At 45.2% G+C, this 20,920-nt stretch overlaps 1 protein-coding gene across 1 annotated transcript; it reads left to right on the forward strand.

The window, feature by feature from the left end:
- The first annotated feature begins 526 nt into the window (after positions 1-526).
- On the forward strand, positions 527-20,416 carry serpinh2 (serine (or cysteine) peptidase inhibitor, clade H, member 2). The gene is made up of 5 exons (XM_085759537.1): positions 527-670; positions 1,231-1,889; positions 6,819-6,911; positions 7,305-7,537; positions 19,005-20,416. Exons 2-5 carry the CDS (start codon positions 1,238-1,240, stop codon positions 19,308-19,310), a joined length of 1,284 nt encoding a protein of 427 aa, XP_085615663.1. The 5' UTR covers positions 527-670; positions 1,231-1,237; the 3' UTR covers positions 19,311-20,416.
- Positions 20,417-20,920: the final 504 nt, after the last annotated feature.

Genomic DNA, 20,920 nt, shown 5'->3' on the forward strand with positions numbered 1-20,920 from the left:
GGTTTATTATCCAGGCGAAGCCACAAAGCTTTCTTTTCTATGTATGGAGAAACGCCTCATTTACTGCAACTGGAGGATTTTCGTTCGTTTTTAAACCTATACCAGGGCCAGCATTACACGCATATAATCCCTGGAACAGCTATAACATAACCCTGCAGGGACTTTGTGATATTTAATTATGGTTTTGTAAAGTATAAAAGTATTATGTCTGCATGAAACCAGTTGGATTCAAGTGACTTAGGAGTGACCTAACCGAGCGGTTTTTCCACTTGTATGCTACTTTAGCGAACTGTACAAGCATAAATACATCATCACATACACCTTGCTGCATGTTTAACTGTTATATCTGCGGTAGAATGGGTTTAAATATGACGTTTTGACCACGGGAGCGACGCTTTGATCTGACCGCCATTGTACCAACTCGCCACGTAGCCCGCTACATTCACTGCCAGCGGCGTCTCGCGGAGGTCTGGAAGTTTCGGGGGGTGAGACGTTCACTGTCCGCCGGAGAAGTTTGAGTTTGAGCAGAGCCGGCGAACTTCCTCCGTACGCTGCCACGTCTGAGCCCCCGGTCCCAGCCCCACTTCCACTTCCTCTGGAGCACAGAGCTGAGAGAGGACAGACAGACACTAGCGGCGGAGCACAGGGGAGAAACTTGAATGAATTAACGGTAAATTTGAACAAACACGTCTCTCCTTCTTTCCTCCTCTTGCAGAGAGTATCATAACAAGCTAGACGACAGATGTTTCTAGTCTCTCCTGTCGCCACCTCGGTAAAAATCAATGAGTCGGGTTTTCTCTCTCTCTCTTTTTGTGTGGAAGGCATGAGAGAAAAATGCGTATTTTATTTTCTCATTTTCAACCACTAGACCAAAAATCTGCCTTTGAAACTTCATCAAAGTTAATTGTCACACTCTGGTTTTTGCACAGCGGGTGAGATAATAACCATGTTGCCAAGTGGGGAGGAATTTACACATCAAGTTTACTGCTGTGGCACTGTAGGGGAAGGGGTTGTCGTTAGCTGTGTTTATATTGGTTCATCTCAAACATGAACAGTGCAATAACAGCGTGAGGAGCTGTTACACTGTTAAAAGTCTGTCAAAATATCTGTAGTGTATAATGCTATCCTCTTTGCTCCTCTAATGAGAGGAATGCATTCTCACTCTCCTCACAGTTTGTCTCTTGGATGCAAACCCTGATGCTGACTGTCCTTCCTTGTGTTTTCCACCAGATCTGCCATGCTGCCCAGACTTCCTCTGTATCTTCTCATTTCTTTGCCAGTTCTCCTGGTGCAGGGCAGCAAGACCGCTTCTCCCAAGAAGAGCCCTGCTGCCCCAAAGAGTCCTCCGAAGCCGCCGCCGTCGCAGCGCCCGCCCCCCCTCCTCGCTGACCCCACATGGGCTCTGGGTCTGCGCCTGTACCAGGCCCTGCGCTCTGACGCAAGCTCGGTGAACACCCTGTTTTCACCTCTGCTTGTGGCCTCCTCGCTCGGAGCGCTGGGCGGCGGTTCGGCGGGCACCACCGCCAGCCAGCTCCAGGACCTCCTCAAGACCCCCTCCCCCGCCAAGGCCGGAGCTAAGGCCGGGGAGCGTCTGTCTAAGGCGCTGAAGAGCTTCAGTGAGGCCAACGTGACCGCCTTTCGCCTGCACACCTCGTCTGCTTTGTTTTCCAAGCAAGCCCCCACGGTCAGTCAGGCCTTTGTGAAGGACAGCCAGACTAGGTTCAGGCTAAAGCATCAGCCGCTGGGGAAAGGGAACTCCAAGGCTGACCTGAAGCAGCTGCACGGATGGGCTAAAGCTGGGCTCGGCGGGCTGGAAGGAGCACATCTGGAGGCGGACGTCCAGGCCAAGGCTGGAGCTTTGATAGTGGCCAATGCAGTGCGTTTTAAAGGTGAGGAGAAATAGTGCACATGGTAGCCAGCCTATCATGCTCACTTTGGTTTGTGGTCACAAATCGAGCAAATTATGACACTGGTTGGGTGAAGGAAAACGCTAGTTATGAAATCCTATGCAAACATGTCATCATTTGACAGCGTGCCCAAAACAAGTCCAAATCAGCTGTGGCAGTAAATGAAGCATAGCCGACTGAATATTTCATTATGCTGCACATCCCATGTCATAAATGGTTGGATGCAGATACTTAACATAGAGGCTTGGCTGGACTGAGTCGAGCTGAAATAGACTGGTGTGCTTTGTAATTGTGGAGTCATTTGGAATTATGGGATGTCTCTCCGTGCAGGACTTGTTTGCCGCGTTGGATGAGAGGTCTTTGAATATTAATATGGCGTGCACGTGTACCACTTTCCAGCGTTCAGACAGCCTATGTGCCAGTTTGCCCAAAAGCTTTTTTCGTGCCAGTATGCCCACCTGTGTGCAGTGTGCGTGTCTGTGTGTGTGTGTGTTTTGGTGTGTGTGCGTGCGCGCTCATGCGGTGGACTCCAGCTGGTGGACACAGCAGATAAAGGATGATTCTGGGGTCTATCACTGAGAGCTTATTCATCTTCCATTGGGGGGTGATGTGTCATCTTAAATAATTGAGTAACAAGTGTCCAGACTCTCTCCCTCGGTGTCATGCCTAACATCTGTGCTTGGAGTGCTCCAAGTCTGCGACGGTGCAGCTTTTGGCTCAGATCCGCTCTTTGTGACGGGCTGCAGGGGTGAACACTAGTCGATGATTTTCTATACACATTCAGTCGGATAGAAGCTCAATCTGCCATTTAACGCTCGCATCCAAAAACCATATCCGTCTAATCCTTATCCGAACGTCATCATTCACCATTGGTGCCCCTTTAAAAAGCGCCATTAAAGATTATAGCTGGATTTATTTAGCTTTTAATAGGCTGTTAAACGGTGTCAGTATTTGCACAACTGGGCTCTAGCTCCCGATTATTCAGGAATATTTCACAATAACTTTCCAGGAGTATAATCTATCATCTCAGAGCAGCGTTTGAATCCCTGCTGACGTAGAATCTCATTTTTGTTTGCAGTCACCGCCAGAGATGATGATGATGTATTAGATCCATCCCTCTGTTCTGTACCTCTTCTTTTTTGTGGCGTTTGTCTCTGTTTTTGTGCTTTTGTCGCCGTTTATCTCGTGTCTAATCTACCCTGTCTCTTTCTCTCCCTCTTCCCACATGTCTCCTGTTCTCATCCTTATCGGTGTCCATCTGCCTCTATTCCCTCTGTTTCCTCCTGCAGGTATTTCTTTTTTTATTAGGTGCAAAGAAGCCAAGGCTGCTGAAGTGAAAACAGGTTGCCAACAGATAGACAGCCCTCTGAAAATAGCATTCCCTGACAGACTATACATTGATAAGCAATTTAATTAATTTTCTTTGTTTGATGTTCTGACTTCATTACGAAATTAGTTTTTTCTGTGAACCGACCCTCGTTGGTCGGTTCATTAATTTTGTGGAGGAAATATACAAATTAGATTATACAGCAGATTGCGGCGCACAAATTAGATTACGGGAAATTGGATTCCTTTAGTTTTGATTCATAATTTAAAAGTGGTCGATAGTTTGCTTCTTGCTCTTACTCACTGCCTCTGGTTTGTTGTGACTTTTTAAAAATTATTATTATTATTATTTGTCTTTGATTTCAGGGTCCTAAGGCAGTTCATAGTGTATGATAATGTAATGGTTTCAGAGATGGTGCTGGAATTTCTTTTGGCACTCAGCAGGCATCTGCTTCCTCGCTTGTTTTTTTTCCCCATTTTGGTTCCCTTTAGTTAATTATTCAAGCAGGGTGGGGGATTTAAAAAAAGCTTTGAAAATCTTTGCTGTCCCTCCTTCCCTGGGCTGAACACAGCACTGAAAGAAAGGGAAGGTCAGGGGCAATTAGTAGTAGAACATGTTTATAGTAGAGAGATGGCAAAGAGAATGGCAAGAGTACTGAAGAGACAGGGAGACTTCTGGGTGGGAAGGGGACAAAGAGAAAGCAGAGCAAAAGAGATGGAAGAAAAGTAAAGAGTGAAAACCAAGGAAAGTAAAGAAAGAAGGGAGGCCTGCTGAGAGAGTGAAAGAGATTGACAGACATGGTGGAGGGATGTAAAAAGGCCTACCTTGGGAGTTCCAGTCCACACTAGTTAATTAATTCAGGCTTTGTTCCTGTTTTAGACAAACAAACACTGGAGACAGAAGAGGAGAAATAAGCTTATGGAGGGAAGAAACAGTGGAGAAAGTTATACAGTAGCAAATAATGTAACAACATGGAGAAGGAGGAGAGGAAAAAAGAGGCCAGAGAGAACAAGTCCCCACATATTTAACCTCTAATAACAGCTTCTGAAATACCATAACCACTTGTAATCAAAAGTTGATGAAGGAGGAGAGGGAGGCGGACGGTCTCATTGATTCTCTTCTGCTTTTTTGCCTGAAGTTTACAGTATATAAATTGGTGGAGCCTGTGAGCAATCGGGTTTCTCCGCCGCGCAATGGTTTCATTGTTTATCGTCAATGGATATTAATAGATTGGGGTTTGGAGAGATCTCTCTCCGCCGAGGTGCTGCCCTATAAAAGAAGATAATGCAGCGCAGGTCGGCTCCGTCTAGACACACAACCACACATCCGCACATGGAGATCAAACGCCGCTGGGCTGTGCGGCCTGGTGAGGTCATCGATTTTTCCCCCCGCACGCTCGATTCCGCTTTGTCGTATTTACACACAAAATGTACACCGTCATGACATCATTCAAACAACACGGTTGCCACTTTAGGTAACCCTCAGCCGCTTGTTTATGGATTCCAGCGCGATCATGTTTCCCTGTCTCTGGTTTCAAGGAAGCGAAGCGAATGACTGTGACTTGTGCTAGCATGCCTGCAAGGGAGGATCACATGCCACTGTGCTCTTACTTTTACATGAGGCTGGGTGGTTTGAGACAGTTAGTTGACTAATTGATCCACAGGAAGTGATTTAACAGGAATCAGTTTAAAGCAGCACACATTTGATACATTAGTTCAGTTTACTGGTCATAAAAAGGATCCTCTCCATCTCTGTGAGATTGTTACAGAATTTTGCTCATGGTTCATCAACAACCAAACTCTCCACGTACGTTTACATGTTTTGATAAATTTAGCACTTATAAAATTAAGACATGGGGAGTGTTCCTGTTTTACTCGTATTATCAAACACATGTACACACCTTCATCGCAATATTAACATTCTGTGGGAGTTTTGTTGCGTTTTGCAACAGGAGTCAGGACAGCTACACACACACGGCAGGGGTCAACTGTTTTATGGCAAACAAGAGCTCTCAAAGAGATACATAATACATTAAAGCTGGGGTAGGCAGGATTTGTTTTGAAAACAAGCCTACAGCTCCCGGTATCTTTGACCAATCAAATCTACTCTGGTCTGGGGGTTCCTGATTGGTTGAAAGGCCGGTCATATTCTGTCCTTACAAATTGGGGACGGAGTAGGGCCAGCCCCTTAACCAATCAGGGACCCCCAGACCAGAATAGATTTGATTCTTAAAAGATACTGGGAGCTGTAGGTTTTTAAGCTGCTGCATACAGAGACATAGAGAAACACTGTAATCGCCCCAAACACACAGACCTTTCCTTACCGATAGCTGAATGGGAAAACACAATAAAAAAGTTAATATTTTGTTTTTAAAACAACTACCCCAGCTTTAAATTGACTCTCTCCCACCACTCCTTACTTCGCATTGAGGGTAGAATGTTCTAGAGGGAAAGTCAGACAGCATGACATAGGCCTATAGCCGTGTCATTAATCCATCTATGCTCTATAACATGTGAAACAGCAACATACAAGAAATATTCTAAAAGCAACTCATGCAAACACCTTAATCAGAATATTGTCTTATTTGGAATAATGTCAATATTCAGATTACTGCTGTCCATGTAAACGTAGTCAGTGTCACTGTGTTAGCATTCAGGTCAGAGTGAGGCTGTAACTGACAGAGCTGCTAGCCTGGCTACACACTGGTAGTCTAGTTATTCTCTCTTCATCCAAATATTCATTGTTAGATGAGACAGCTTGTATGTTTACTTAGTTTTCCCAACTCAAATTGAGCGTTTAATTTTGCTGGACAATTATTGGGACCAAATAAAGTCCACTGAAGCTGGCACCTTGGGCTCATGCAACATGTGATGATGTATTTCTCACTATTTTCTGACATTTTATAGACGGATCCATTTATCAATAATATGGAGAAAAGAAGGCTCTGCACACGTTCTCCACTGAAAGTATTTATTGAAAAAGCCCCAGCAATTAGTCTTGGCCTCCCTGCACCTTAGCATTGTGTCATGAGTGCGCTGCCTTTTTTCCAGACGACGAATCAATAGCGAAAGTCATCATTAGTTAAAGCCCCGGTCGGCCCCAGGTGTCATTCACAAAGAATGACATAAGTACAAGTCATAATCTGTCGACCCTCTCACTCAGAGCCAATGTGCCCTGCTCCTATTGAATGGGGGCCGGCAGCCTTGGCAATGTGTTGTGAGGTTATTACAACAGTAATTCCACCACTCTCTTCCCTCCTAAATTGACAGCTGTCATGGGGTTAGCGGGGCCAAGTGAAATGTGGTGAACCCTGAATGGGACTGTGTGGCCTTAAAGACCTCATAACTGCCTTGGCGTGCCACTCCAACTGCACCGCTTTGAGAGGAGTAGTCATTTTAATAGGCGGCACAAATCGATGATTCATGAGGAGCCTATGAGCTCTATATGTATTTCATGAGCTCGGCATTGCTTAACATAGCGGCCACCTTTTTCACCTCTTTCAATCATTTAGTATTTTCTTGCATATCTACAATATGTCTTATGTATCTGTGTCAAGCTGCCTGTTTGTTTGTGTGTGTGTTCAGGGCTGTGGGAGAGAGAGTTCAGCGCGCAGAGCACAGATCTTCGCTCCTTCTTGGGGAAGAAATACACCAAAGTGATGTTGATGCACAGAGCAGGTAATAAAAAAAAAAAGTCTGTGGCTGCTGTACAGTAAGCCTGCCAGCAAGTAAATGCAGCGGGCGGGAATCAAACTCTAAAATGGCTTGAACATCTGTAAGGTCCAATCTGCCTCTCTCCTATTTATCACTGTGTACCTTATCATTTATTTAACATGCTTTTCATATTTTATGCATTGTCTTAAAACAACAACACGGCCGAGTGAATTTCTGTTATGACAGCAGCAATAGATGTCGGAGGGATACACAGATTTTTGTTTAATGTTACATTATAATGTTCTTTTCCAATCCATAAAAACAGATTATTACAGTTCTGCTGCATTAGCTTGATTCAGTTTTGATTCTGTCGTGTTTTCTCTGTCTCTCCTTGACTCCTCCTGTCCTCTCCCCCAGGCTTGTACCGTCACCACGAGGACATGGAAAACATGGTGCAGGTCCTGGAGGCGCCTCTGTGGGGAGGCAAGGTCAGCCTGGTGCTCCTGCTGCCTTTCCACGTTGAGGATCTGGCCAGGCTGGACAAGCTGCTGACCCTGGAGCTGTTGTCAAAGTGGCTGGATAAGACTAATATGACCAGTGTGGCCGTCTCGCTGCCCAAGGCCAACATCACCAGCTCCTTAAGTCTGCAGGTTAGTGCTGCAAAGTAAATGACATGTACACTGGCTTTATAATTATTGCTTCCAGGCTGATTTTGTAGTTTCCAAAAATGTGAAAACCAGCACATAACCAGTGGTTAACGTGTTTTAAAACGCATAGTATTCATTCCCCAAAAACTCCAAGGAAACATCACATTCACCTCACAACAACATATAAATACAGCTGTCAGCAGTGTTGGTCTTTTGGTGAGTGAAAGATTATGGGCATACAAATCTGCTCATGTTTAACATTGTTATATGCTTTATTGCAAATAACACCTTTCCTACCTTTCATCCATAACTCTATTCTTTCACTGCACTGCCTGTGTGTGCAGGTGGAAGTTACTCTTTAGAACGGTAGGTGACCCTGAGACTGACGTTTGTAGTTATCTTTTGTTTGAAAATACACTCCTAAAATTCTATACAAATAATATTTTGTTTCTGTAATGATGTAAATGCCTTTTTACTGTGTACAGTAGCAGGCAGAGCGTTGTCTCAAGTGTCTGGATAAAAGACCTGAGTGACATCTTATTCCTCACTTGACAGGCTGATTAACTCATTTAGGAAGATCAGAGAGGATTCAGTAGTTTTCCTTGCGTCACTGACTTTTCAGTCTACAATAACAGTGAAACTGCTGCATTAAAGTCCACACTCCTCTCCATGTGTGGTGCGTCAAATAAGGTTTTTGGTTGCACCCTGTCTTCCCTCTCCAGTGAATGCTGCTGTAGCACTATCACATGGAATATGAATGTGACCTCAGCTGCCCTGGCAGTGGGGGTTGTAGTTTTGTCTTTCTAGAGCAGGGGTCTCCAACCTTATTTCCTCTGAGAGTTTCTTTTACAAAATGAAAACAGCCCAGAGCTGCTCATGTTGTGTAACATTCATTCTTTCATTCTTTCTTTACATTTGTGAAACAAAACTCTTTTTTCCCACTCTTCATGAAAATAGTTTTTAGCCTCCATCATCCTGACAGCTGAAAATATTACTGTCAGATATCGTCTCAACTCTTTTGAATATGAAAGGCAGCTGAAAATCACAGGACATGTCTGTTGTCATAATACAAGTCAGTGGTCCTGAAATATTTGTTTGTATTCTATAATACACATTCAACATGTCGGGGGCGGAGCTACATGGGAAACAGTAGGGGAGACACAGCCTGACAGGGAGCTGGGATCTGACACAACACTGGCAAACAGGAGAAGCAGGTCCATGGAGCTGATTGGTTAATTTTTGAAAAAAAATTTTCAAGTATATTTTTGGGGCTTTTTTGCCTTTAATTGACAGCGTAGTCGAGAGAGACAGGAAATGTGGAGGCAGAGAGAGGGGGAATGACATGCTTAAGTTAAGTTTTATCACATGACATGCGATGTGCTTGCTGCCTTGGAAAAAGTGCCGATTTTTCCTCTGTGTGCTGCAGATCTTCATGAAAAAAAATGCGTTGCCCCGAATGTGCACCACTACAGCTTTGGTTTGGTTTGGCGGCATGCACGATAATTGTTTATATTGAAAGTGATGGATTTGTGCGTGCCAAAGACGCTACATCTGAATGGCCCACGATGCAAGCAGACATGCTTTAACCAGACCGCCCATCATAAGCAGGGAAAATCCTGGATAATGACCAATCAAGTTTTCAAATTTATGTATGATTTTTTTCACTCATTTATTTATTTATTTATTGAACAGGGGCAGTGCACATCAATCAACATGTCTGTTCTACCATCGATGTAAATGTGCCTTTGGCAAGCTAGGGGTGCGAGCTACTGGTAGCTTGAGTGACATGTTGGAGACCCCTGCTAGAGGGAATCGGCAAGTGAAGAGCTGCTGGTTTATTGTTTTTATTTTGTCTTTCACGTTCCCTTCATTTGCGTCAGGTTTTGTGCTTGCACACAGTACATGAAACGTGCAGTGGAGAGGTGGCTGCTGGTGTTGTTGATGCTGCAGTGCAGTTTGCTGGTGGGCCTCTGCATGCAGCCACCATTGTAGTTTGTTCTTTCAGCTTCTGTCGTTTTGTTCATTTCCTGTATCCACACACTGCATCATTTTTCACTCCTGATACAGTGTCTCATATCTCCCAGCAGCACCTCGCTCATCACGCCCATTGTTTCTGTGTCTACCTCATCCTCTGTGGCTTTTCCACATCTCTTATGCTCTGTTCTTTTACACCTGCCTTAACCTCCTCTTCTTGCTCTTTGCTTATCTGTTTTTGTTTCTTCTCCTTGAGGAGTCATTTTTCTCTCCATTCATGTGTCTGTCCTCTTCCTCCTCACTTGGCTCTGTCGCCTCCTCTCTATCCTTGTGTCTTGCTGCTCTGCCTCTGTGTTGTGCTGTGTGTCTCACTTGTCATTTCTTCCTCTTTCTTTTCTTCCTCCACATCCTCTTCAAATGTGACCTCTCTCTCTCTGTTTTCCTGTCTGCCTCCTCGTCTTGGTCCTTAGTGCTTTTAGTAACTGAAGTAGCAGCCTGCCTCACCCTCACAGCTCAATGCAGACTCTGACTCAGGTGAGTTCAAATGTCGTTCTTCCCACTCTCTCCTCCCCGCTACCTTCAGGCGATGGGTCTCCAGCTGCACGCACAGCATCAGACTACACCAGCCCTCAGCGGAGAATCAAACCCCTGGCTGCTATAGGAGGCTAAGAGGGCCCTGAGGATGACCGTGACCTGTAGCTCCTCAGTGGGCTGCTGATGCCTCCCACAGACCTCCTTTTTGCAGGAGCACAAATGTCACGCCCCCTGCCCAGCTGGTAGTCCTGGATCTCTGATCCCCAGAGCCAGACTCAGCCGGTCTGAGTCAGGAAGAGAAGAAACTCGGAGGAGCGTTGTGTCGACAGCCAGCGGGGTTGGTGGCTGCCGATGCTGGTTGTAAGAACAAGGGAGTTGTAAAGGTGCATAGAGGCCAGATGGAAGGCTGCGTCACGCTGCTGGCTGGGAGATTAGACAGTCGTCGAGCCGCCGGATGTGCACGTACTTGACCCGGGCACAGGGTCGGCGGCGGGGGCAGGGGCGCAGACAAGTCGCGAGAATCAAACATGTCTTCACATCTTTGAAAATATTCAGCTCCTGTGAGTCATGGCGGGAAGAAAAATTCCTTTCAAGCTTATTTGATTGACACTTTTACAGATTAACTGTCTCATTTGCCGTTGCCAGAGAATGTTCCCAGGAGGGATGTCCTGATCAAGTCTTTGTATCAGACAAGCTGCAAAAAAAAAAAATCCAGTCCACTACATTTGGCACATTATTGTTCAAGGACCATATGATCCAAATACTGATGGACTACTAACGTGATTAATACAGTAGACTTGTCACATTATTGAAGGTACAGAAACATTTTGTACAACGAGTGAGTGGAGGTTCTTCCTTCACAAAAGAGCTTTGCCACAGCACAGACACACAAAAAGCCTTATGTTATTTACAACATTGACGTTGAATGGTAACTTTGGCCATTTAAAGCGGTCAGCATCAGCTCAGAGCTGCGGCATGAATATGTTGTATCCTGCTCTTTGTTAATGAGACAGAGCAGAGAAGGAGCAGATTCTTTTTTAGCTCTCTTTACACTCGCACTGAAGAGTGTGGCTGTCACAGAGTAAAAAAGGAGGCTGGAGTGAATAAAACATAATAAAGAAAGGACTGGCATTTAAGGCCACATGGAGCCACTGAAATATTCTTGGATCATCCACACCGCAGCTTGGAACAGCCTCTCCTGCTCGCTGTTAGAAACAAACCTGAAGGTGCATTCACTGAACGCAATGCAAATTTTCCACCTTAAATCATCTGCTCAAAATTTGACGTCTTTGTTGTTTCTGAGGCCTGTGGGTTATTCATTCCAAATAATCCGTAGCCGCGCCGACTGTTAGCAGTGTGCACCGGCTGCTCTGCCGAATGTCTCTGAATGTTAATGTCTCATTTTGTCTCTATGATTAGGTTGACTCATACAAAGCAATTATTTATGAAGTTGTGACATTTTCAGATTGCACGAATGCATCTTCACCTCAGCTCCCACGGCTCCCAGCGAATCCGCAGCCGTCTGTATCCTCCTGTGTTCTGTGGCTCTGCTTGGAGTTGGAAGCAGAGAGAGAGATACAGTAGCCGGTGGTGAATGACTGAGAAAGACACAATAAGAGAAAAAGAGAGAAGGGGGCAGGGGGGGTATTTGAACTTGACAGATCGAGAGGCCAGTGAATCCCATTTCCCCGGGGCGGGCTACACTGACTGGAACCTATTACCATGTCCTCTTTAGATGTACATTGTAACCTCATCATGGACTGATGAAATCCACTTTGCCCTCTTTCTAGTTTAACAAACATCTCTGTAGAGTTGCGCTGCCATGTTATTCCACTAGCCATGCCCTGAAGAACAAGCTTTTGACATTAACATTGTCAGCACACTCTCAGGAGGAGGCTGTAATCTAGAACTAAAGCTCGAAACAACTCCTTTTGACACGGCTATGACTTTGCCAGTGGAAGAGCAGAAAACATACTGTTGCACAAAATCCTCTTTTGTGTCTGCGAGAGAGTTTGTCAGACAGACGGAAGAAGAAAAAAAAGTAGCACAGTAGTTAAAGAAGCTGTACGTAACGTCGCTCTCATTATTCAACCTAATTACGGACAGGCACTTCAATGTTTCAGCCTCGGTTTCCCTGACTCGTCACGAGCTGTCTCTGTCCGTTTACTCTCTCAGAAAGAAGGAGTGCAGCGGAGGAATCATTATGAAAGGGCTAAAGCTCTGAACAAACGCTCAGCCCACTCCAATCTCATTCCGTCTGTACGTCCGACCCTTCCGCCTGCCGACAGCCGGCCATGTCTTCTCTGACGATCATTTTTTCCAATTGGGTCGAGCAAATAATTGCTCATCACCGTGCGTTAATACTGTTTACCACTCTATCTGTCAGTGCTTTTTGGCCGGCCATGGAGTCCTGAGATTAGAGGGCAGCATCTGGACAAACAGAGGATCACGGCGTAGTAGCGTCGTAGTGTGCGTGCCGTGCGTGCATGTCAACTGTGTCATTCGTGTTCCGCTCTGCGCGAGGCAAATGAGAACAAACCAAATCAAACACCTCTGAGTCATGTTGGGTAGATTTGCCACATCCAAATTCCCCCGTCACCTCTCCTCCTCTCTGTCATATCAGTCCCCGGGATCTAATTCCTTTCCGGAAGGCCTCGCACTGCGCCGTCACCGTGGCTCCGCTGACCTAAATAGGAGTGACGTTGCGGCAGGTGAGCGAGCCGTAGAGGTGGAGGAAGACGAGCGGGGTCAATGATTGCTCGGGGACGAGGCAGAAACGTGTCACAGATGTCCTATAAATAGCTGCAGGATTCAGCCTTTTTTTTCCCTCTTTTCTTTCCTTCTCTCTATTTGTGGTGTTCTCCTCTAGCGAAGGGCAGACTGTGTCGGAGTCTGCAGCCCAGAGACGGAGAAACCTCTTAACAAGCCCGGCCCTGAGGTCACCGAATAAACCACCCTCATCGCTCTATCCCTCTGCCTCTGATCCACTGCTGACCAGGCCACACACATACACACAGTAATGGCTCGGCTTCAGCTCCATCCTGGCCGTATCTCCACTCGGTGACTAAGACATATGAGTGTGCACCGGAGAGCTCACTCAATCATGGCTAATGAGGTCAAAAGGCCATCAAATATTTACAAGAGCACACTCCGCAGTATACAGCGCGGAGGGGCAGCTGTTTTAGCGCAGCCGGCGCAGCCCTGTATCATATGAATTAATCAGATGTGTTTTCATGGTCATTAGTTAAATATCGCACTAAAAGCTAAGGCTTCTTTTTCTTTTTCCATTTGTGGTAAAATGGCCTTGGAATAAAAAAAGCGGTTCATGTGTAAATGTGAGCGAGTGAATGAGACACTGAGTGTATTGACCGTGCAAAAGAGGTAAAAGCCCGTGTAAATAAGATACCAATAGGAGTATTGCTGATGAGACTCAATAAAGAGATGGAGAGGCTTTGAAGCCTCGAGAGAGCTGATGGTGAGAGAAAAAGAGTTTTTTTTTTTTAATGCCTGCATTGAATGGGTCTGTGAAATGGAGCTGTGATGATGCCAGTACCACATACTGCATGCTGGAAACCACCCACGCAGGATGTTAAGGGCAGTATTGAATTAGGCAGAACACGTCTGTAGTTGTTTAATGTGTCAGCTGTGTTTGGTGGGTTGTATTGGTGAGCCAGAGGGGGGGAGGAGGGGGGGCAGCAGGTCGGAGCTGCGTAGGAACATTGGAGGTAAGGAGAGCTTTAGCCTTAGTCCTATAGTGCAACAACTTGGAGCTGTTGTCGTAGCGGTCGGAGTCACAGCTAATTGGACCGAGTTGGACTTTGTTTGTTTCACTCGGGCCAGTTAGTGTTGACAGTCGGGGGAGAAACTCAGGCTGTGTGTGGTGTTAAACACTGTGTCCCACCACATTACACACTGAAGAGAGTTCTCAGTGTACAAAGCCAATTTTGAAAGTACAGTATTTATTTTGAAAGTTGTTCAGAAAACATGGCTGCCCCCTGTTCAAACAAAGAGTGACTTAAAGATACCCAGTGAAGTTTGCTTTTGGTTATAAAAGAGCCTCATATTAATGTGGATGAATCTACGTTACCCACACTTGTTAATGGCTCCATTTTCTATAAATATATAGTTTTGTCTTTATAGTTATTTTGATATTATTATTTAGTGGTCGACTGACCCAGCATTTCCTAGTTTTGGTCATGGGTCATGGGAATAACGCCGCCGGATCACTAGTTGGCATCGTTTATGGTCGGAACTACGACAGTGTCTGATCGTGTTGGAACCTCCAACTTTCATTCTTGATTAATGTAAACACTCTTGGCAAATGTTTTCGCTTCCATCCGTCTTGCGTCGGTCCAAGAATTTCACCGTGTGCGCAGAGGCTCATGGGAAATGTAGTGTGAAAACACTTTGCTTTCCGAAAGTCCTCATAGTCCCTTTAAACCTGCAAACATACATATTTTTGCAACGTTGCACCTTGTGAGATGCAGAGGTTTTTAAATTAATCCCCCCTTGTATTTCTTTCTTTCTTTTTTTATAAAATTTTAAAGTTGTGTATAATCCTGCCACTTTTGCACACGCCGACCACTCCTGTTATTGTTTGTTTCTGCCTCATGTGTTCAGGTATTTTAGGCTGCATTTGAATTGCCCTTGGGGGGCAATAAAGATTTACTACTTCTAAACCAGTGGGAATGAGCTGAGACAAGATCTCAGGGGGTGGTAAGGCCTCCCCCTTTTTAAGTGTTGTGACATCACTGTTGTGGCTACAGGTGTGATGCAACAGACTTGGGGTCAGTGAAGTGATGAAAGAAAGTTCCAACTAGAAAAGTGCAGTAAAAATTGTTGGTTTTTGTCCTCTTTAAAGAGTCTAATCTGATTTAGTGTCAAGAAAATTAATCTACCACTGTTCTGATATTCAGTTAATGACTGAAATCATTGTTCAAGTCTCAAAGTCATTGTAGACTGAATAACTTTGGATTTAAGACTCCAACTGAGAGAAAACAAGGAATTTGAAGACATAATCTCTGAAATTGACAGAAAAATAATTAGTATTTATCAGTAATGAAAATTATCATTATTTTTTGTCCACAGTAAAAAATGTGTGTCATGATTATTGTGATTTGTCCTTAGATCTGCTGTGTCCTTCATCCTCACTCTGACGTCATTCACTCTGCCTGCCTGTGGGAACTGGGAATTTAACAGTCCTTTTATGTTTTTTGTGTTTTTTCCATGTTTCTTTTGCTCTTATATGCAAATTTCCGGAATAATTAACAAGGTACACTTAACAAGCAAAGTACATTTAGTACTGCAAACAATCAAACGAGGCTTTTCACAGGATTTCAGAGGTTGCCTAGTGATATGACTTTAATCATAATGTGCCTGTTTACTGCCTCTTTACTCATCTTTTGCAGCATGCGCTCCATTAAGGCAGTCCAGATGAAACGTCTCAGTATGTTAATGGAAATGGTTGCTATGTGTGGAGTGTAGTCCTTCCTGGGTTTTAATAATCTTCGGGGCAGCGTGAGTGCCATAATTTGCAAGCGGCGGCAGATACACAACGAGCTCTGTTTAACAATAGTCTTTCTGTTTGATCTCTGCTTTTCTTCTCTTCTGGTCTTTCCTCTCCTTCCCGTTGTCATTATCAAAGCTGCCGTGTCTCCTAACAACAGCCACCGTGACTCTGCGCAGATAGAGCTGTGACATGTCCTGGCTGACACAAGCTATCCCCTTTAAAACCCCCACAGGTACACCCAACAAGCTACTTAGTGGGCTCAACCATCAAGCTGAAGTAATGTGATGCAGAGTGCCGCACGCCTGAGGGTCCATGCCATGCTACCTCAGGCCTGGTTAGACTGCAGCGCTGTAGGCCAACTAAACCCTACCCACCCATCCCTCACACACACATACACACACACACACACTTACACACAGAGGAAACCGCCAGCTGACAATGCCTGTGGCTCTCACTCGCAGACAAATAGCCTGGTGATGCCAGTGTGTAAGGCATCAGCAAAGTGGGCCCAGTCCTGTTCCATCTAAGATTCATGCAGCGCTTCAGAGAGAAAGGGCAGCCAAAGAGCACCTCCCAGAGGTTTCTCTCCCCGTATAATGCAGTGCCACACCTCTGCGGTGCAGGAGGCCTCCATAGGCTCCCAGAACACCCTTGGCTTGTTTCCCAGCATGCTGTCACGGGGTTCCTTCATTTTTAAACACTTCATAGCTTTAAAAAGCTTCGGAACGGGGAGAGCTGGTTGTTAAATTCTCTATGTTTCATGGTGACACCTGCAACACCGAAGGCTAAATGACCTGGGTGAAAAGAGTAGACAGAGAGAGAAGGAAGGAAATGCTTTTCCTCAAACACACATTTTGTCTTCAATCCACCGGTTAAAGTCTGCTTCTGTTTCCCCTGTTAGATGAGGAGCGTCATGATTACCTAGAAGTCAGGAGGGCAATGCATACTGAGGTATGTGGGCCTGTCAGAGGACGAGAGAGGGATGAGGTGAGGAGGAAGAAGACTAAGTTAGGTGCAGAGAAAGTGAGGGGGGGGGGGGGATAAAAGGCACATGGGGGATGAGGAATGGGGATGCCAGGCAAGTGGCAGAGCAGCAGAGAAAGACAGTGATGTAGTGGTAGCGGAGGAATAATGGATGAGGACAATAGAAGTGCATTAGAGCAGGGGGTGGCTTGTGTGTGTGTGTGCAAGGAGAGGGGGGGGGGCTTTGCATGGAAGCAGAAGAAGGAGCGACAGATGCCTACAACTGTAACTGTATATACATGTACTTCATGCGGTGTTTGGGAATAAGCCGACATGATCCACTTGAACATCCTCTTGCGTGCACATCTCAGAATTTTGAGCAGACACCGCTGGTGGATTATTATAATTGTCTATTAGCATGTGGGTTTAGCGACTAAGTGGCATTATATTGAGCTATAACAATGTGGTTTTGAAAAGAAAGCCCGAGTCAGCAAGGCTGCACCCACAGAACATTTACATTTACCCAGACAACTCATCCAAATGATTTAGTGTTCCTGTCTGCCGCTAAAAGATAGTTCCACTAAAGAGTTTAATCAGCTAAAGTTTAAACAATGCTACAGTAGAAAAACAATATTGTCACCCACTCATCCGTCTCTGCAACTTTTCCCTCCCGCCGTGGCCTTCTGCACATCCACACACGAGCCCACACTCACACACACTCACACCCACACATGCTCTCATCTGGCCCCTGGAGAAGGCTGTCACTGTGAGTGGCCCTCTGCCACGGGAGGATAAACTACCTGTCATGACGACGACTTTCTGTGGAATTCATATCAGGCAAAACAAAGGGGGTGCTGAGGTCACGGGGCATCACTCTTAAATTATTCATCCACTGCTTCCTCCTTCCGTCTCCTCTCTGCCTGTCGCCCACTTTGTTCTGCCAGCTCGCAACAAGGGCAACTGTCAGGCTCCCTCCCCGGCTCCAAATTTTTTGGGGACAGAAAGTAAATAAACAGGGTGGAAAAACTCTTTTGGAAAAGTTGATGACGGACTGTTTTTTCGGAGGGTATGTTTATGTTTACGTTAATCATGTGGCGGGGCCCTGGAATGTCACAGCGTTATGAAAGTTTAAAATGTGCTTTCCCTCCCAGTCTTCTCTGTTTGCGTGTATAATTGATCAGTGTCCTACAGAACCAGCTGTTTGTCTGCACCCACTCTCTGTAGGACAGCTTCATGCACCGTGAGACTTAGGCTGTGTTCAGACCTGTGGCTCGTTTGCTTTGTTTCGATTCAGGGGCTTAAACCCATACAGTTACATTTGTCTTTTGGGTCGTTTGTGTTCACACGGTAACAGAGCGGTTCAGAGTTAGTCTGGGGCTGTTACTTGCTGTTTTGGTAAGCAACAGGAACCAGGGCGAAAGAGACAGACCTTTCCGTCAAAATAAAAGCACCAAGCTAATACAAAAGTTTTATGTTGGTGAACATGTTTTACTTTGGTGAATTTGGTGATATCCGGATCCACTCTCTAGACCAGAACCAGAATGCAGACAAAATTTGGAGTTAACAGAGACTACCCTCGCATCACCAGGCTCTTAGCCTGGTGATGCGAGGGTAGTTCAGAGTTGTAAACAAGTGCCACACGCGAACCAACTCTTCTCTCATTGGTCAGAAATCTTACCTAGAGGAGGAGAAGGTTACCGCTGAAAAACAAAAAACATAGAGATCTAAACAGGCCTGAAAATTCTTATAATAATTATTATAGTGCTCTTACCATGGTGAATTTATGAGGTGTATGTATGTGCTATGTTGTGGGATATGTGCAATATGTGTTATGTTATGGGATATGTGCAATATGTGCTATGTTATGGGATATGTGCAATATGTGCTATGTTATGGTATATGTGCAATATGTGCTATGTTATGGGATATGTGCAATGCTGTTATGTCTTGTGTTTGCTGGGTTGATATGGCTGAGGTGTATTGTTTTTGTTGTTTTTTTGTCATTGTGGCCATCAAGGCATTTATGGTGCAGCTACAGTGTCCAAGACAAATTTCCCTGAATGGGACAATAAAGTTTATCGTATCGTATCATATCGTATCGTATCGTAAAATTGAAATCCCACCCAGTCTGAACCGCGGTTGAAGCCCAGACCCGACCCGGTCCGAGTCATTTGTGTATATGACGGCCCAAACCCGACCCAAGCATGGCCCAAAAGAAAAGAAATCCGACTCAAGGCTTCCTAGGAGTCGATTACGTTCGCGGCTCCCTTACTCCAGGGCTCGAGTGGAAACGAATCAAGACCACCCCTTCCAAGTGATCTCGGCCCGCTAGTTTTATTCTGCATCAGAGCGTGATCGCTGCATTCATATCTGCCCAAAAGAACCGATCTTTGGGGTGAAACACTCCCTGTTTTTCAGAATAACTGCTCCAAAAAAAAGCTGGTCTGAATCCACCCTTTAAATCTCATCCCTCTGTGTTTTTGTTTCCAGAAACAGCTGACCGCTCTGGGCCTGACCAACGCCTGGGACCAGAAGGTGGCCGACTTCTCCGGCGTGTCGGACAAGAGCAAAGGGAAGCTCCACCTGGGCGGAGTCCTCCACTGGGCCTCCCTGGAGCTGGCCGCTCAGGCCGGGAAAGAAGGAACAGACCTGCAGGAGGAGCACGTAGAAAAGCCCAAGCTCTTCTACGCTGATCACCCCTTCATCATCTTTGTTCGAGACAACGCCACCGGCGCCTTGCTGCTGATGGGAGCTCTGGACCAGGTGGAGGGAGAGTCCTTCCACGATGAACTGTAACACTCTCCAACAGCTGTCCTTTATTAGTCTGTTTTCTTTTCTTTTTTTCTTTTTTTGTCTCTGTCTCCCACAGTCTCAGTCTGAAAGGCCAAACACTGGTATCTAAGGCGAGACATTGTCATTCACTGTGGCACACTATCATATCAGACTGTGTCTGGCTGTCATACATTGACACTGCATAGTCTCACACTGACTGACACTGACACCGCCATACCTGACACCTACACACTCACACACACACACAGCGACACCTACCTGGCATACAGAAATGAGATCCTGTGTAAGGAAATACTAAAGCTGATGGTTACAGTTAAAATACTAACTTAAAGAAGCACCCTGCCTTCTGTCTCTCTCACACACACACACACACACACACACACACACTCACACACGCTGCATAGAAGGGCTCAACGATCAAGTCAAAACAAAACAGAATGACAAACAAGAGTGCACTGACAAACACCAACATGCTGACAAGCAGAAGTGGTTACACTGACACAACACTTACAGCAGCTTCTACAAAGAACTTTAACGAACAGAGGCTCACTGTGACACGTGAATCTTCACTGTCAGGCAGGAGAATGTGTGTGTGTGTGTGTGTTTCTAAACTGTTAGGTGTGTGTGTGTGTGTGTGTAGGGTGACCAACACACATTAAGGATGCCCATGCGTCCTCTCTGGGAGCTGGCAGGGACCTATAGCGGGGTCCCCTGGGCTACATCTGAGGAAGAGTGATGGATCAGCCAAGTGCTTATTGATGAGCCAGCTTAATGCTAATGGCTGTAATGAGTCACAACGCTTGTCAACAACACAGAGAGGACAGGGAACCTTTTAATCTCTTAATACCATCAGAGATCAATGATACCGTTATGCTGTTGGAAACCAACATGACTGACATCCTTTGACTTAAATATAACAACGTAATATTGAGGATGATTGCAGCAAAGAGGTATTGATTTTCATTTGTATATTTGTTTTTTTTTCTTATCCAGTGCCAGGGTGGATAAATAAGACGAGTAAATGTGCGACAGTTGCCGTGTTTTGGGTGTATATTTGATATTTGATGAGGTACGTTTTTCAAGAATAAATAAATCTGGGCTTGTCTTTACTCTTTTTTCACCTGAGTTACAGAATATTTATCAATGTCTTCACCTCATCTCGATACAAACCAATCAATCACACGTGTCCCTATTAATATATAATAGATGTGGACTGCCGCAGCTCCATCTTTCTTGACAGCACTTTTTTTTTTTTTTCTTACCTCCACCCTGAACTGAATTGGCTGACATTGAGCCTCAAGGGTATGTGAAAGCAGATTTAAAGCCCTGAACTAGCATCAGTTATTGAGTTTTATTGGCAACACATGATAAACTCACAGTGCTTAGAAAATTGCAGCTGCAGCTTTGTCAACACACTCGCCAAATGCATCCGAACAAGCATAGGTAGACTATGTTTCTTCATACAAAATACATGAGCGAGCTTATAAAAAAAAATAGACCCTCCTTTGCCATCCTTCTTGGAGCAGTGTTGGCGTTTTCAATGTTTTATTAACAGTAAGATTTCAGTCCCACTTTGTGGCACGCGTTTGTGTTATACTGTCTGTCCATGTGTC

The sequence above is a fragment of the Trachurus japonicus genome, chromosome 18, assembly GCF_045865225.1.
Source record: "Trachurus japonicus isolate A0001 chromosome 18, Traja_1.0".
Classification (NCBI taxonomy): domain Eukaryota; kingdom Metazoa; phylum Chordata; class Actinopteri; order Carangiformes; family Carangidae; genus Trachurus; species Trachurus japonicus.

What these genes read in the sequence shown, in the direction of transcription:
- serpinh2 (XM_085759537.1), top strand. Translation starts at nt 1,238, where the DNA reads ATGCTGCCCAGACTTCCTCTGTATCTTCTCATTTCTTTGCCAGTTCTC. An exon ending in CAATGCAGTGCGTTTTAAAG is followed by an intron (nt 1,890 to 6,818) that starts GTGAGGAGAAAT and finishes GTGTGTGTTCAG; the next exon opens with GGCTGTGGGAGAGAGAGTTC. An exon ending in GATGTTGATGCACAGAGCAG is followed by an intron (nt 6,912 to 7,304) that starts GTAATAAAAAAA and finishes CCTCTCCCCCAG; the next exon opens with GCTTGTACCGTCACCACGAG.